This window comes from Coturnix japonica, chromosome 8 (genome assembly GCF_001577835.2).
Source record: "Coturnix japonica isolate 7356 chromosome 8, Coturnix japonica 2.1, whole genome shotgun sequence".
In the NCBI taxonomy this organism is placed as follows: domain Eukaryota; kingdom Metazoa; phylum Chordata; class Aves; order Galliformes; family Phasianidae; genus Coturnix; species Coturnix japonica.
The window spans coordinates 21,239,430-21,253,688 of record NC_029523.1 but is presented as its reverse complement, the minus strand read 5'-3'; the positions used below and the strand labels follow the sequence as shown (position 1 = coordinate 21,253,688).

Here is a 14,259-nt window from a genome sequence, read left to right as displayed (position 1 = left end):
GTCTAATAACTCCGTCTGAGTGTGGGGAATGTTTAACCAATTTCAGCAAATAGGAGCACATTTCAGATAAGCTGTTCTACTTAAGGCTCACTACAGTAAGCATTCTCCAGAGAACTGAATGCTCGGTGCTGTATGTGAGCTCTTAGTTGAGTCATCCTCATTAGTTAACTCAATGACTAATACCAGCCACGTGATTAATATATTCCATCCAAGCACATCCCTCTGACCAGAAGTGTTCTTTTATTCAGCACTGCACCATTTTACAAACATTTATTTCAGGGGAGGCGGGTTATTGTTAAGAGGAAGATGCTTTAGTTAAGCTACAGAGCTTTGCTGTTGGATATGCCATGATAGAGCATAAACTAGCCCGAAGACATTCACTTTTTTTCCTGCAGAATTTGTGCCTAATGTCAGTTTTGTGGTTTTATTCCCCTCGTAGGAAGAAAATGTAATGATAAAATACCAATAAAGAGCCTTTGTAGTACTATGATACTAAGAATGCTGTGTCTGCTTACCAGAAAATTTAATGATCTCCTGCTGTTTTGGTAATTGCAGAAGTAATACATCAGACTAAATCACCAAAGCAGTCTTAGGCGCGCTTTTCATTCTATTTACCTATCTACCAATCACAATGTTATACTGTAGATACCATTGTGCTATCTGAACATCTTAATCCTTTGAACTTGATAAAAATCCTTTTGGGTTGTTTTTCCATGCAGTTATAATTAAGTTCATATGAATCCAATCGTGGCTCGCTCTCACGTGAGTGACTGCGTTCCTATCCATTCCCCTTTGGGACCTACGATTGCTGTACATTTGAGGCACACAATATGTTTGTATATGTGCAGGCTTTCAGAAGGTACAGCTTTCTTTCAGCACATCATCAATACCTACAGTGAAAGCTACAGTAATTCTGGGGCCAGGATCTGCCGTCTCTGTAGCTAGCACATTTTTTCAGTAATGAAATACATGAATAATGGTTAGTTCAGTGTAAGCACGTTGGCAGCAGGGCCCATGAGTAGCAGACTGTTGTGCTCCTTGGCACAGCAGAAAGGACACTTAACATACAAATGCTCTGATCTGTAAATGCCACTATTTAAATCTTCTCTACACTCAGCAAGAAAACTGAAAGTAAATAGTGTGAAGGTGATGGAGCTTTTCCTTTGTCAGGAAAAGAGGCGTTCCAGGCCATTCCATCAGCTTCTCTTTTTTTTTTAATTTTATTTTTCTGAGAAATCAGAGAATTACGAAATCAATCATTGATTTCAAACCAAACAGAAGGCACAAAAAAAAAAACCAACAAAAAATCTGAAGGGAGCTTTCCAGCATCTTGCTCTGCCCTCAGAATCTGGGATTTGCTGCCTGTGTGCAGACAGCTCATCCAGCTCAGGCACCAACGCTGACCTCGACTTCTTGCACTCCATGTATAAGGCAACTTCTGTGATATTTTGGTACCATCAGTGTCACCTTTTCTTTTATGTGCACGTAAGAACGAAACATGTTTATGTTCCTTTAAGCTTTGTTCTACAGAGGAGATGTAGGTTTCCCAATCTGAAAAAAAATAAAAATAAAAAAAAAAATCAGTAGAATCATGAATTCATGATGTTGGACTTTTTAAAAGCACCAAATAGACCAGACATTTCCACAGAAACACTGCAGCGTCCAGCTTGGGCTTCTTATTGACACTGCTTATTTATGCTATCGTTATGCGTAGCATTTTATAAAACCAAGAATGCAGTTGTTTTTTTTCCCCCATTTTACAGTCTAAAAAGACAAGTAATGCAATTAAGGTTTTTGCACTGATTATAATCTATGCAGCAAACTCTCTGTATAACAGTTATGATCAATTGCTGACCGCTGACACCAGATAGTATCCCAGACAGCTGTAGAGCTTTTCCAAGACTGGAAAGCTTACTCAAAGTACAGGCTATAGCATCAGCATTCTGTCTTATCGGTATCTGTTACTTTGCTCAGTAAATGGGCTTATTAAATACGCTGAATCTAAAACAATGTTTTGAGAAAATCACTTGAGTGAAATGAGATGGAGTGTGATGTATCTGCGTTAAGGCTTTGAAGTTAGAATGAGACTAGAAGTCTTTTACTATGACTTATTTTTTCCTTATTTGTGATGGCTTTCCTCAATTCAGATGTAAATTATCTCAAGTTTATTCAACTAAACCAGATCTAATTGCATATATTTATGTGAAGTAACCCTGCTTTTGTTTGTTGCACAAGTTGGACATTATCTATAGAGCTCATGGATATTTCAATATGTGGAAAGAATTCACTGTATTTGTGTGTCATTTAGAAAATACAGGTTTTTTTAAACAAATCTGGTACTTTACCAGGTGTGCCTTTAAGTAATTTCTATTGCATTTATACTTTAGGAGGATTAAGAAACAGAGTAAAAGAACTCATTGTCCATTAGATTCATTAAATGTATTCATGCGTGTGTAAATGGTATAGAGGCTGTGCTACTCAGGAATCAGATCCTTGTCCTAGGGTGGAGAGAAAGGTGAAGGGTGTGATATTTACTGCTTGTGTAAGTGTCATAATAATTGTGTATTTGATCCTTTATTTTTAAATGACCTTCCTGGGCATTAAGCCATTTATTTTTTTTTCTTTATCTTTTCCCTGTGGAATTGGGAAGGGTAAGGAACCACACCTTTGAAATTGTAAAAGTACAGCTGTGCAGGATGTGAGCGTGCGATTGAATGGATAGAACAGCAAAGGGGAAGACAGAGATCATACCAAAGTGATAGGAGACAAAGCAAAATGTTGTTTATACTAGTAATATTTTTCACCACTGAGTTGTTTTTTTTAAGCAGCATAAACAAGGTATTTGTTCAAATTAAAGCCTAAGTAGTTACTACATTCTTAAAAGAGAAACACAGAAATTAGCACAGCCATCCTTTGGTGGGTTTGCATAGTCATATATCAGTCAAACTTCAAAGTGCTGCGGATGTACTTCAACCAACTACTTTGTGCTTGGTTGAAATAATGACCGCAGAATTCATTTAAACAAATACCTGTTGCAATAATGCTCCAATCCAGCACAAGTTACATAATGAAGCTCATGGAATTAAAAGATGAAATCTTAGCTCTAGTGCAACAGGGCATAAGGCCCTATCAAACTATCCATAAGTGTGGAAGAAAAACGCTATTTTACCAACTGAAATGTACTTTGAAACGTTTCATAGCTCGATTGCAAGATTTGATTAGCAAGTGCTGAGTGCTTAATGTAATTTATTTTGCAACCTTAATCAAAAAAGTACGTAGTTGAGCATCATGGGTACCTGTGTTACCAGTGAGTCCAATACAAGCAAATGAGATTAAATACATAAATAGATGCTTAAATTATTTCCTGCATGATTGCCAATAATATGCAATAAATCTTTAAGCAATACAGGTATGGAGTTTATAGGCAGTGTAACTTGGATAACGTGAGCAGCTCTTTAGAGCAGAACACAGTGCAGTGACATAAGAGCAACGTCTCAGCACTGAAATGGACTCCAGAATGTGTCCTAATGCTGATGAAGCCAAGTGCACAAATTTAAATATGAAAATATTTCAATACTTCACATTGTGAAATAACCCACATAAATTTACTTAATATAATTTATTATATGCTGCACTGGGCACATCTTTGTGGGTTACAGCTCATCTTTCATCTATATTATACATAATTCTTTGGTTTCTAAGTCTATTCAAAAATACTTTCAAAGCATCTTAGGTCTTATATTTCATATATTTACAGGAGAAACCATTTGTTTTGGTGGGAGGTGGATTCACTAATAAGGCTGCTATTCTTTGTAGTGAGCATCATGTTTACAAACCACAAATAACAAAGTAGAAGCTGCAGAAGGGTTATGGTGTGATAATTAAGTACAATGGCGACCTATATGAACAGAAAATGCCAAGGAGCTAAAACAAAGCAACAACAGCTTTGTTTGTTGACAGATGCATGAGCCATATTGTTAGTTAATTGGGTAATGGTGTAAACATTTGCAAACTCTGCTGTCCCTCAGTGAATTAAGCAGCACGCTGAAATTATGGTGAAAATCTGCACAGTCCTTTTGCTGCAGGTACTCCGTAATGCTTTTAACCAACCTCCTAAGCATAAGGTCGGTGAGGAAAGAACATTGCATGTTGTTAACATCTGAAGTACTTGAAGTTTGCAAACCTTAGGGTTCAGATTAGGACATGAACCTTGAATTATGATAATAATAATAATAATTAAAAAAATAGAAATAGTAAGAGTGAGTAATTATTTTCCATGCGCTTACAGTCTGGAATATTGTTTTCATTGCCTACATTTGCTTTTCATTGTTTTTTTTATCAAATGCAGGGATGATTTGTTTTTATTCTCTCCTACTTTTTCTTGCAGAAAGAGGTTGTAGGGTTTTAAAGCAGAGTGATCTGATTAGATAATGGCTTGAACTATAAAGGAGAACTGCTTCTATCAGGTGCACAATACATTATGTGCAGTGAATTGCAGAGACTCCTGTTTGCCTCCCTTTCTGTGCTGGAGCGCAGTGGACTGTAGTAGAATACTAAAGCATCAAAAAATGCAACACGGTACTTAATTAGCATACTTTCGTAATCACAAACTTAAATGCACTACTTTGGCTGTTTTTTACATAACAGATTTGCTTTCTAAGATATTAACCTTTCAATAATTTAAGCGGCAACTCTGCAGGAATGCATAATTGCACTGTGGATAATAGGAATCTAAAATTGACTCTGGTGTTTTTACAAATTATTTTTCTCTTCAGCCACTTAGCAATAGCTCAGCACAGTGCTGGAAGTGTGAGCAAATACGTCCCTGCTCTGGAAAAGAGTAGTGAAATGCATCTGTTTTTTATATAGCTATATATAAATACACACATACAGAATTTAAAACATACATATGCAGTCAGAAAGGTGAAACTGTTGATTTCGATGGACTTGGAAAGCGATAGGCTTTTTAAGGGTAATTCATTATTTCAACAAGAGTAGTTATCCAGTGAAACAATGGAGATACAAATGTATTTTAGATTTGTCTGTTTTAGTCTGGAGGGGAAGAAAAAAGGCACAGGACTGTTTCTGTTACTTGGTAACAGGAGTGGTAAATTATGTGCTTAAGAAAATACAACTTTTATCATTTCTTCTATTAACTCATAATATGTTGTTTGATCGAGGCTGAATTTTTTTTCAGAGAATAATTTTAGAAAGCAGAGACGTGAAATGGTATTAAAAAAAAATGTAACTTTAGGAAAAGTGTTCATGAGTGTGGGTTTGCATTTATACCCATAGCTTAAAACAAATGATCTCTCACTGGAGTTCTGCTGTGTGCCCACCTGCGTTGTATGCGTACCTTGACAAATGTGACAAGAAGTCAAGACTCCAGTAAACAATCCTGTAACAATGAATGTATGCATGTAACTGTGTAAATGTAAATGGTATGTAGGCATATTATACTTACACATATATATGTATAATATATATACACTATAGTAGTTGGGCAGAGATGATGCAGTTTTGCCGGATGGTGAGCTGATGTCGCACCTTGCTCCCAGTGAAAGGAGGAAGCTCCTGCTCTCCCCTCTGCTTATTGCAGGGTGCTTTTACCACTTGCCTTGCTCTGGACTTGGTGCACAGTGGACTTGTGTGTCAGTTCTACTCATTTCTCTTCCATATTCTGGAAATTAGTGCTGACAACTTCCACTATCACTGACAGATTTCTTATAGTAAAAGAAAAATCTCAGCTGTGAAGATAAGCAGTTCAAAATAGTTTGCTTACATGTATCTTTTCATTCTTGTCTTTGCAGGTCACCCAGCTGGATCCAAATAAATCATTACAGGAGGTAAAACTGTATCCTCAAGAAACCCTTTTCCTAGAGGCGAAAGAATAGATCAGACAAGATTGTAGGACTAATCACCTTTTGGCAAGCCAGAGGCACAGCATCGAGAGGAACACTTCATCAACACCATCTTGTACTATCAGCCAACTCAACTCAATGTCACAACTTTGCCTCTTGCAAGAATCCTGAAAGTCTGAAATAACATAGCTAAAGTTCCACATACATGAGTATATGTTTCAACCTCGTTTAAATGAGCAGAGAATAAAGCTCTGCTTTGAACACTGAACATTATGACTATGTTGCTCACTTATCATCCAGCTTTTGTTATAATTAATGCACTGTTAAAATGTGAGTGATTGTTAAGTAGAATTTTTACTCCTCAAATGCCCCTTTTTCACCAAGAAATCTTGGACATTTCTGCCTGTACTTTTGACACTAGAATGCTGTATATTTGATATCTCGCTGAGCCAGTGCTCTCATATATATGCATTTTATCTCTGTGTTTGAATTTCTACTTTGTCACCTAATTTAAAAAGGCAGAAAAAAAAAAGAAATAAAAGGACATTCTCAGCCATGGAAATTTAACAGTATTATAGTAGAAAGCATATAATTTTTGTTAGTACTTTCTGACTTCTTTGATAAGATGTAAGGTTTTGTTTGAAGAATATAGTTTGACATATATGCGAGGTATTTATTTACTGGTTCTGCTTTGGGTCTCAGTTCTGATTCATTTAGGAAGTGTTTTCCATTACGTTGCAGTGTGTGAAACTGCTTATTGCATGATGTGAATATTTAAATAACATTAGAAATGGCCAGGACCAGAAAGCTGGTATCTTGCCAACACTTCAGGAATCAGCTGATATTGAATATCAGATGTTAAAAACCTTTCAAATACCAGATACAGAAGTTCTTTATTTCTCATTCTGAAAGAAATGGCAGTTCCCATTTTAGTGGTTTTCCTTCATTCTGGCGCTTGTTTGTATCCTATTACTCCATTGCTCTAAAGAACCTTGTTTATTTCATCAAACAATGAGTATCTCAAGAGATGGTGTAACAAGAAATCTGCCTTACTATTGCACACTTTGGACATTTTAACAATAGATTATTGTTAAAATCCCACTTCAAATTAAAGAAATCCTACTTCTGTTGTCTGCAATGTATGCACCAGCTACCTGCTGTCTGATGAGGAGAAATCTGGTACTTTAAATATCTCAACCATGGAACAAGCATATACCGAGTCTAAGATCAGAAAGTACAATTGATGCCAAACGTGCATCAAAACAGGCTGGTTTGGGGGATTTTTGTTTGTTTGTTTCTGTTTTGTTTTGTTTTGAAGTCTGGGCTTACAGGATAGTGCGCCTTAGCACTGCAGAATTGTCATCTGCTGATCAAACTTATTTGGTAGTGCCTGGCACGTTGTTTCTATGTAACTCACAGTGCTTATCGTAGCAAGAGTTCTGTTTTGGAAATCTCATACTAAGCAAAAACCAGCTGCAGACATCTTCTAGTCTTTAGTCTTTTCTTTGGAAGGATGGTGATATAAAATTATATGTATGCCTATTATTAGGGTGTTAGTGAAGCTGATATATTGTTACCTTTACCAAAAATATAAATTTTGGAGCAGGGGAAAGCCTTATTCTACCTTTTGTAATTCTGTAATTAGTGAGTGCTACATCAGACACTTTTAGAAATGAATTATCTGTGACAAACTAAAGGCTTGGAAGTGTAAGCAAATCTTAACCATTTGCAGTTCACAAATAAAAGAATTCATAGCCGATGGAAAGATAAATGTATGTGTAATGGAAGCCTGAATGCAGGTGCTTTGTTGCTCAACTTTTGTTTTCTTGGTAGAGGATCCGTTATATTTGTTAAATAAGACATGAGCATAGGCTGCAAACTGGGGTGACTGTTTCTACAAACACAGTAACACATACAGCAGGATTTTAAAGTGATGCATATCTTTTTTCTTTGTTTTTTGTTTTCAGATTAGCTCTTCTTTCTAAGCTGCTATTGAGGAAAGGAGTTGCTGAAATATTGCTGCAGAAGAAAAGCAACCTTTCAGCTAACTTGTTCCTATTAACCCGTTCCGTTTGACTTTTGTTTGATCTCATCAGGCTGTTTTCTCTCATTCAGCTTCATTTCTGTATTTTGACCTTATATTCTTTACTTTGATACTAGTTCTGTAAAGTTATCAAACGTGACCTGAGTTACTTGTTGAATGTGTTGAAGTTGGTGCTCCCAGGGTTTGTTGGGCCTTTTTGTTCTAAGACAACTTTTAGGGCTTTTTTCCCCTGTTTTGTTCATATTGAAAAATACACTGGCGTTATCAAAACATTGTGGTGAGACTTAGCTGGACGTGCTGAAAGTGGTGGCATTTCTACCCTCTGCTAAGTGGATCAGGAGCAGTATAGAAGGTGTGTTCTGCCAAAACAAATGTATCACTCAATTTAAATAAAGCGTTTATGACTTTTGGTCCTTAAACACTGATTTCACAAAGCAGGCATCTGGTCACCTTTCTAAATTACATCCTCAATGCAAACCATTTTTCTGTGTAGAAATGTTAATATTCTCTGCCATCATTTTCTGCTCTCTTAAACCGTGGTATTCACTTCATGTGCTCTGCTGACATGGTTAATCCTCTCGTCGTTCTACAGACTAATTTTCTAATTCAGTATTAACCTTATTAACCTAAAACTGTAACGCTGTTACTGCGGAAGGTATCCATGATGCTACGTTTTTTATCTCCAGGTTCCTCACATTAGTGGATTATCATTAATGTGATTGATGCATTAGTTTGAAGTCTTAAGGAATTACTGTTAATGAATGGAATCCTGTACGATGTGTTGGCTTTCGGTTTTGGCCTTCAGCGCATGCTGGTGAAGTTGGGGCTATCTTTGGCTTTTGAGGAAACTTCCTGCCTGTAGACATTGCTGTTCTGGGTCTCCATTAGAGAATGTGCAGAGCACAAGTGTTTGTTGTGTATTCTCCACATAAGCGCTCTTCAACTTAGTGAGAGTGCCAAGGGAGTTTCTAATGGAGCTGTGTTGGGGGTTTGTTTATTCTTTTTAATGTAGCAGAGAAGGACTTTGGCTTTCGTAAACTGTACGTATTCGGTGCCATTAGAAACTGAAAATAAATTTTCAATTACAGTACTATTTCTACTAAAAAGCGATATGATTTCGCTCTTCCGTGTGTAGAGAAAAACAAAATCATTGTGACCTGGATTCACAGAAGCATTGCCTTACTGAGCGCTGTGGTCAGACTCCTTAAATGATTCAGAGGAAGACTGAGGTTCCCTGGAATGCCCACAGCCAAAAAGTAAGTAGTTCTCCAAAGAAATCAAACCAAAAAACCCTACAGAATACACGTGAAGAATTGCTGCCAGGCAGAACCAGAAAATGGTTCCACGGGCTGACAGAAAGGCTAAAGGTGGAGATGTCTAATGAACACTGTTAATCAGTGGAGCTGAGTGTTCCTGCTCTGTGCCAGCCCAGGGTGCTTCGTGCCAATCGAGGTCCACTGCACAGAGGCCTTCTATCAAGATAAGCATTGAGTCCTTTATTCCAACATCTGGCAGCGCAAGGTACATCTTTATTTCAGTAGTGATGGTCTAACCATCAGTGTCCCCTGGAGTTTTTAACTGAGTAGTACTTGACACCAAAGTATCCCCAGACTCTGGTTAGCATGGGCCTGGGGAGAAAAAGCCTGAATCTTCAGTGTTTTGAAAGTCTGCTAGAAGACTGCAATAGCACAGGCTACTTTTGATGTGTGTACTCACTCCCTGCTGTCAAGGCTTTTTGACTGCCAGGCAATATAATTCTTTAAGCTTGTTCACAGGGAATTCTCAAACAGGAGTACGATTTTTCTGGTGAGCGGCTGAGGCGCTTGTCTGGGATGGGCTCTGCAGTCCTCTTCCAGTGACTGTTCATTGCAGTCCACTGATAGGTTGTGTGCACACCGGTACCAACAAAGAGCAGAAGATGAAGTAAAGAGTGAAGATGAAAGGGAGAGGAGCACAGGACTGTTGCTGCTCCTGACTGCGCTGCTCATTTATGTTGGCTTACACACTGATTGTGGACATGAGCAAAAACTAATGGATACCCTTGCAGAATCAGGGTTTGGGCCAACACCATTCATGATTTTGAAGACCTCTGTTATGCCTTTGTGGTTCTCTTGCCTCTAAATTTGAGGAGTTCTGAGTTAATGGGTCTGTTTCATGTATAAGGAAAGGCTGGATGGGGCTCTGAGGAACCTGACTGAGCAGTTCACTGCAGGGGAGTTGGACTAGATGACCTTTAAAGGTCCCTTCCAACTCTAACAATTCTATGATTCTATGTTTGTATGTTTTTGCCTTCCCTGTATCCTTTCATTTCTAACATGTCCTGTGTTGAGTGAATAAATTTCTTGCCATCTTCCAGGAAAGACAGGACCCATATCAGGAGCCAACGTGCTGTCCTGGTGATGTATTTTTATTCTCAGTTCCTTTTTCAATCATTCCTTTTTCTATTTGCCCCTGATTACTATAACACTTTCTTACATAAATATCCACAAAAACCCTACAAGGTCTGTCTTAGATGGTAACATCTGTTTTAGGAGAGGCACCCATCTGTAGATTCAAGGCTGTTTAGACTTTCCCAAATACACGAGCTTTACACAAGCACGTAACAAGATTACTGTGCAATGAAATACATTTAGAATGCCTTGTTGTTACCTTAAGTTTAGCATTCACTTCTGAATTTCAATCACAGACCTGGGAGAGCAGCTCGAGTGCCCTACCTGCAGAAAAAGTGTTTCGATGGGATTTGATGTCTCATTAGATAGTAGAGGATTTGTACCTTAGGGCTTTTCTCTGTGGATTCTTCTATGTGTAAGATGGACTGGAGTCGTGCTGCAGCCTTAATGCAATTCAATTAAAATGTCACTCAACTGCTAGCTGTAAAAGTAGGCTTCGTCAGTTTTTGTGCTACAAAATATAACTACTGTTTAGCAAAATCAGTATTTTGTTCTCATTACCAAAGAATTCTGTGTTCTGTTTCTCCAACTCCACACTGTGACAGCCTTCCACAGTTCACTGCTATTCATTTTTTATCCAGTCATCTCGAGTGAGTCTGTATCAATCATTAATATCTTCACCTCACTGCTGATAGCTTTTACTGTATGAGCACCTTGAATAACGCAGGTCCCTACAAAGACCCTTGGGGGTGTTGCTGGTAACCCTTCTTGCTGTTAAACTTTGCTTCCTGCTTCCAGCTATCACCCTCTTATTCCTCTCAAGAAAAGATGCCTCCACTACATTAAACATTACTGCAGACAAACTAGCTTAGCTTTCCTGCAATTGCCCTACTTTCATTATAAGCTCCTTTTACGCCCTGAATATATGAGTCCAATTATCTTTCTGGCAAGTTTCCTGTTTCTGATACTTTTAATTATCTTTTACACCTTTGGCGGTAGTTCCTCAAGGTCTGTAGGTTGTTTTGTTTTGCTTTGGTGTCTTCCAGAAGTTAATGGTTGTGTTCTCTTCCTTCTCCTCGTGTGAGTCTGTCTTGCAGTTGAATCCAGCATTGTGCTGGCTTATGTGACTCAGTCACTGGGGGTGGGGAAGGGGAGGGGTGAGATTCTAGAGTTGTTTTAAAACTAGATATGTGTGTATTCTGAAGGCCTAGGAGAGTATCTTCAAATGTGCTTGTTCTTCTAACTGTGATGGTTCGGTTTCCCTTTATTATCTTCCTCTTCACGAGTTTTCTTTGGTTGAAAAATTAATTCAAGTGATTTTTTTTTCTTTTTAAGTAAAATACTGAATTTGAGTATATTTTCGTTTACCATAGAAAGAGTTAGGTATCATTTTAATTGCTTCTATACTTTAAGCTATTGTTGCAGTCTCCATTAACTTGACTTGGTAGCATTTCTAACTACATCCTATTCCTGAAATTGCCTTCCCAAAGTTACTGACACTGAAAACTTGTTTGAAACTTCAAGTTCTGTTTAACCCATTTTAAGTGTTTCACCGTTATTCTAATGTGCACATAGAAACATTTCTCATGTTGTCAGGTCTATTTGCCCTTTTTATATGCCCTGATTAAGTGGTACTTTTGCTTGCCTAAGGAAAAGCAAGTGTTTCCCAGAAGTGGTGGCTACTGAGACTTTCGAACTTAAATGATTCTGTGGATCTATTTCCAAGTACCTGGGTATCTTTGCACTTTGAGTTTCAGTGTTACTTGGGCTGTTTTCTTTTGTTTTTACTGTATAATAATAAGTATAATCAGAGAGCTGCAGAGAGCAGTTAGTTACTGAAAAATACCTCTACATTAGTGTTCACTGATCACATGGAAGGATGTTTTATGCATGTGAACTGAAAGCATCCAGGTATTCTCAACTGGAAAGTCTTAGATACAAAGCTTTCCTTTCTTGGTATTATCAGTTTCAAGGCAAATATACTCCTTAGACAAGATACTGTGGCAGATAGAGAATTCCTTCATTGCTGCCAGTATACTAGATGTTTTCAAGGGTATTTTTTCCTTCAGATAAAGTTTATTTACCACGTTTCCCTCCTTGTCATGAGATAATCGCTGCACAGGAGATGTATTTCATATCAATCAAAAAGGACTGTATTCAGACGAGGATACATTCTGACTTCTTCACCTCTTCTCTCCAGGACTCCCAATTTTGCTTAAGAAACACCTTCCTTTCATTTATTTATCCAGCTCTCATTGCTGTTTGCTGCTGGAATCAAACTGATTTCCTTCTTTACGGTTACCGTAGCTTTTCAGAACGAATCTAAATCCAACATTGCTACTTCTTTTTATTATTATTATTATTGAAACAAAAAATGCTACTAGTAACAGCAGTAATTGTTGAGCAAAATAAGAAGTTGTTACCACTATTTAATTCCATTCTAGTGGCCATTTGGTGCCTGACTCGTTGAGATCAAATTTATCAAATACTACAGTGATGTAGTAAAATAATTTCCCATCAGCAGAGCTCTCTCCTTAGGAGACCAATTAAACTAACTTTGCCACATCTACGCACTCCTGGGTCTCTAAAAGGGGCTGGGCACAGCAGGACAAGAATCAAGCTGACAAATGAAGAGCAGTCAACACAGAGCAGTATGGAAGGGAAATGTACTGTCCAAATGCTAACAAATGTGATAGGATGCTTATTAGTTTAACAGAATAAGACTGAAGAGTTCATGCACTGTGTACAACGTGGTGGTGTTTGTGTACATCACTGCTTAAGCACTGCAGGAAAATAAAACGTTCTCTCTTCTCAGCTGAAGGGGGAATAAATGATTTTGGGGAGAATAAACTCATGGTAGGTTGAGGGGAAGCTGCGGGGAGCCGCGGCCTCGCACCTCGGGCTGCCTCGTGAGGAGGCGGGGAGGAAAAATTCATCTTCCGCATTCCGGAGGGATTGCGGGGCTCCCGGGGCAACGAGCGGGGCAGGGAGGGAGGATCCTCTGGTGCATCCGAGAGGAACCAGCACCGTCGTGAATTAGAATCGATGGCTTTAACTCGCCGCTTCAGGTAGCGGATCGGTCGGGCCGCCCCGTGCCCGGCGGCAGCAACGAGCGGGGCCCTTCGCTACGCCCCTCCGTCCGCCGCTTCGTTTCCCGCACCCTTTGCAGCTCCACACGCTCGGAATCAGAGCGGTTGTGACATTTCGGTGGCAGCTCATTGTGCGGAGCACTTAAAGTTTAAAAAACAAGCCCCATAGAAGCGGAGGGGCTTAAAGCAGCCCCCTTTGTGGGCCGAGACATAGAGTTTTGATTCGGGACAATGGTGTTTCTCAAATTTCTTCCAAAAACCTGCACCCCATCTGTGATCTCAATGAAATCGCTTTTCTCTCTGCCTTCAATTCATTTGGCAAAGGCGAAGCAGATGCGTGGGACGGGCTCTGAATTTTAATCATTCGGTTTTACCTGAAACAAAACGGCCAGTCCTTTTTACCATGTGTTTGAAGTTAGGGGACGGGCAGGGGGGAATATAAAATATCATTAAAAAGCCCTCGGATCGTTAGAGAGCTGACGAGAGCCTCGTTAATGAAGCTCTCCGAGTGCCCCGTGGCGAAGTGACGGAGCGGAGCGCTCCCGGCTCAGCCCCGATCCGCCGCTACCTGCGAGATGCGCCCGTGGGGCTGCGGCACCCGCGCGTGTCCCCGCACAGCCCCGCACAGCCCCGCACAGCCCCGCACAGCCCCGCACAGCCCCGCAGCTCCGGGCCGTGCTGGGAGAGCGGAGCCCCCCCGGCACACCGCGTTTAGCCGGCGATAAGGTGCGAAGGGAGAATTGTCTGTTGCTTTAATCCGTGCCCGAGGGGCTGGGAAATAAAAAGGGAGAGAGAGAAAGAAGGGGAGGTGGGGGGGAGAGAGAAGGAATGGGCTCAAAGAGGCGAAAATCCACGCAACCGCTGGGGGAATGCCG

At 39.5% G+C, this 14,259-nt stretch overlaps 1 protein-coding gene across 3 annotated transcripts in view; it reads left to right on the top strand.

Annotated features, from left to right (window-relative positions):
• FAF1 (Fas associated factor 1) overlaps positions 1-8,995 on the top strand; it is a 129,810-nt gene extending 120,815 nt beyond the window's left edge. For all 3 annotated transcript variants that reach the window (XM_015870465.2, XM_015870466.2, XM_015870467.2), the window contains exon 19: positions 5,811-8,995. In XM_015870465.2, coding sequence (XP_015725951.1) covers positions 5,811-5,894 — 84 coding nt within the window. In that variant the 3' untranslated portion in view covers positions 5,895-8,995. The remainder of the gene's footprint in view (positions 1-5,810) is intronic.
• The last annotated feature ends 5,264 nt before the right edge of the window (positions 8,996-14,259 follow it).